The sequence below is a fragment of the Abrus precatorius genome, unplaced genomic scaffold (assembly GCF_003935025.1).
Source record: "Abrus precatorius isolate BTA unplaced genomic scaffold, Abrus_2018 Scaffold5, whole genome shotgun sequence".
Taxonomy (NCBI): domain Eukaryota; kingdom Viridiplantae; phylum Streptophyta; class Magnoliopsida; order Fabales; family Fabaceae; genus Abrus; species Abrus precatorius.
The window spans coordinates 6407877-6410768 of NW_020874395.1; the positions used below are offsets into that span (position 1 = coordinate 6407877).

Sequence of the window (2892 nt, forward strand, 5' to 3'; positions counted from 1 at the left end):
ATGGTATAGATAGTTCAGGGATACACTGGGGTTATAGGGTCAGAAGTTGATTGTTGAAATCTAGGGAAAATAAGAGTGGTAAATGCAGTTAACTGATGTGTACACGATGTAAAAGTGATAAGCATTTACAGGCCTCACGCTTCTTTTTTGACTGAACTCCTAACTATACTTTTGTTTGGACGACTGTGAATGCACACGTTGTATCCATGTGCGGTTTAACTCACCAACGACTATCTATGTTGCGTAAGTCCTTTGTAACTAAAGAGAGTACGTTGGCAGCGAATTAGGGGCCCAAAAGTACCTAGAGTACGGTTGAATTGATGGAATATTTGAAAGAGAAAGGGATAAAGTGGCATGAAATTATGGATCGGATGATGATATTTGGCTAAGTGTAAAGTAATGTGCTTTCATGTCTTATTATTATTGTATGTTTAATTGAGAAGTTAAATTTGGAGGGAAATTGACGTGAATGGATTAATTATTTTTCAAGAATAAAATAAGTTATGTAACACCTTAAATTTAATTTAATTAAATATCAAGTTTCAGAAAAATGGGATGAAATAAAATTTCTCTCAAATTAGTTTTTCCCATACATGGTTCATTAAAATATTTCAAAATAAGGATGGTTACAACTTGTATCAAATCGTTGCTATAGAACTTAATGAGTACATCAAAATTTTCAAATAAATTCCTAAGTCCTATAGCAGTTTCATCATTCTTCTCTAGATAACTAAAAGTGGTGAAGTCTAACTGGCCAGATGCCCTATCCACATCTGGGATATTCAAGATCCTCAAGATATTGGTGGGAGTGAAATCAATTTCCTTACCCCTCACCATGCTGTGTCTATGGGGGAGAGTGTCGCCTTTTACTCGCATGGCATTGGCATAGAATTCCTAGGTGATTTCCTTCCACCCATTCCCAGCACATGTTGTGAAGAGATCCCAAACTCTTTTCTGAATTTCTTCTTGGAACTGAGGATAAGTGCCTTCCTAGATCTTGAAGTTCCTATCCTGTACAATCTGCCTTTTCAGAATGTTGTCCTTGAAATATTGCTCATGAACAATAGATCTAAATCTGAGGTCATGTGCAGGAGTAGGTCTTGAAGCTGAGGCACCAGCTGTCCTAGCCTTCTTGAGTCTTGGAGTGTTAGCCATTGTGCTAGAAAGAGAAGAAAAGATCTGAGTGAAATGTGCATTGATATTATACAACAAAGATGTATAGCAATTGTGCATGGCAGCTTCAAAATAATGTTCAAACTGACAGTATAAAGGAAAACCAGAATAAGTGCTGTGATGGCGGATAATGTCAAAGTAATCACTCTATCGCCACAAGTTACAGATAAGACAAAAGTTCTTATGCCACGAAGGAGTTTATATATAGAATTCTAAGTTACAACAAAACGACAAGATTCTAATAAGGTCGCTATATACGTGGTGACTACATTACACATTCCTACTCCTCTTGATGTGACAACATCATTCGTTCTGTATCTTACCCCATTAACTGAGATTTTCTACAATTGTAACTTTTCTTTTCCTGAGTTTAGAGGATCATTGACTTTTAGACACTGATTTGTTGTCTCCGCTTGTACCTTCATTTCTTCGTGATGCAAATCGGCAAACATCCGTGGAATGTCCTGTCTTTCCACAATGGTTGCATGTTGCAGGTATTTGTGTACAATTCCTTATCCGATGTGGTCCTCACATCTAAAACACTTCACCAATGCTTCCACTCCTTTGAGGGGCGCACCAATAAACACCTTCCGTATACCCCATTCTTCCATAGTAATTACATTTAGCAGGTGGTTGTGGGCAATCCTTGACTACATGGGGTCCTCCGCATCGGAAACATCTAGCCTTGTTATGAGAGTCCTTAGAATTGTTGCGATCGTTACTATAAAGTGTCTTTTTCCTTGCTCGCAGTTTAGTGGCATTTGAGCATGATTCTTTTTGAAATTTATTAACCTTCTTTTCTTGCCCCAACAACCTTCCAGGTTTATTATCCACTAACTCCCCTTTCAAACTATCTTCCAACATTATACACTTACTTATTAATGTTGGTAAATCCGTTAGTTGGAAAATACTGACTATTGTGCGAAGGTCACTCCTTAATCCATTCTCAAATCTTTTACACCAATCTCTGTCATCATTTTCTTGCTGAAAGTAGATCCAGTACTTCATCAGCTCATGAAATTTTACAGCATACTCTTTAACCGATCCTCCTCCTTGTTTTAACCTTAGAAATTCTTTCTCCTCTTGTTTCTTTAGATCCCCTGGGAAATGATTCTCCAAGAAACTTATCTTAAATGTATCCCAAGTGATGAATCCACCTTCTTTTTGGAAAGTGTTGCTTGTGACTTTCCACCAATTCTCTGCCTTTCCAATTAGCATAAACGTAGTACAGTCAACTTTATGTTCTTCTCGATAGCCCATTGTATTGAAAACTTGTTCCACATCCGCAATCCATTTCTAAGCTCCTTCCGGGTCAAACTCTTCTTCAAACTTTGGAGGACAATGCTTCATAAACGTTGGTAATCCGTGACTGTTAATTACTTATGTATTCTGATCATACACTAAGAGTTCTAACACTTAAGCTATATTTGCCGGAGTCGTGGCGGTAACTTCAACTGATCTATCTCTACTCATCATTTCTAATCTAAATGAACACATCATACATATGTTTGTAAACCTATTGTTCACATACGTATACATATACACATTCAAATCAAACACTTCACAGAAATCTCCATCTGGAGTACCAAACAGGTCACATTAACAGCAATCATATTTCGTTCTTACTTTACTACATTTCATTACAAATAACACATAACATGAGCGAACTAGTCCCATACCCCAGGCTTGTTAGGACGAACTGCTCTGATACCATTTTGT

The 2892-nt window shown here is 37.3% G+C and overlaps 1 protein-coding gene across 1 annotated transcript; it reads right to left on the reverse strand.

The window, feature by feature from the left end:
• Positions 1–1707: 1707 nt before the first annotated feature.
• On the reverse strand, positions 1708–2433 carry LOC113866576. The gene has a single exon (XM_027501399.1). It carries the CDS (start codon positions 2431–2433, stop codon positions 1708–1710), a length of 726 nt encoding a protein of 241 aa, XP_027357200.1.
• Between the last annotated feature and the right edge of the window lie 459 nt (positions 2434–2892).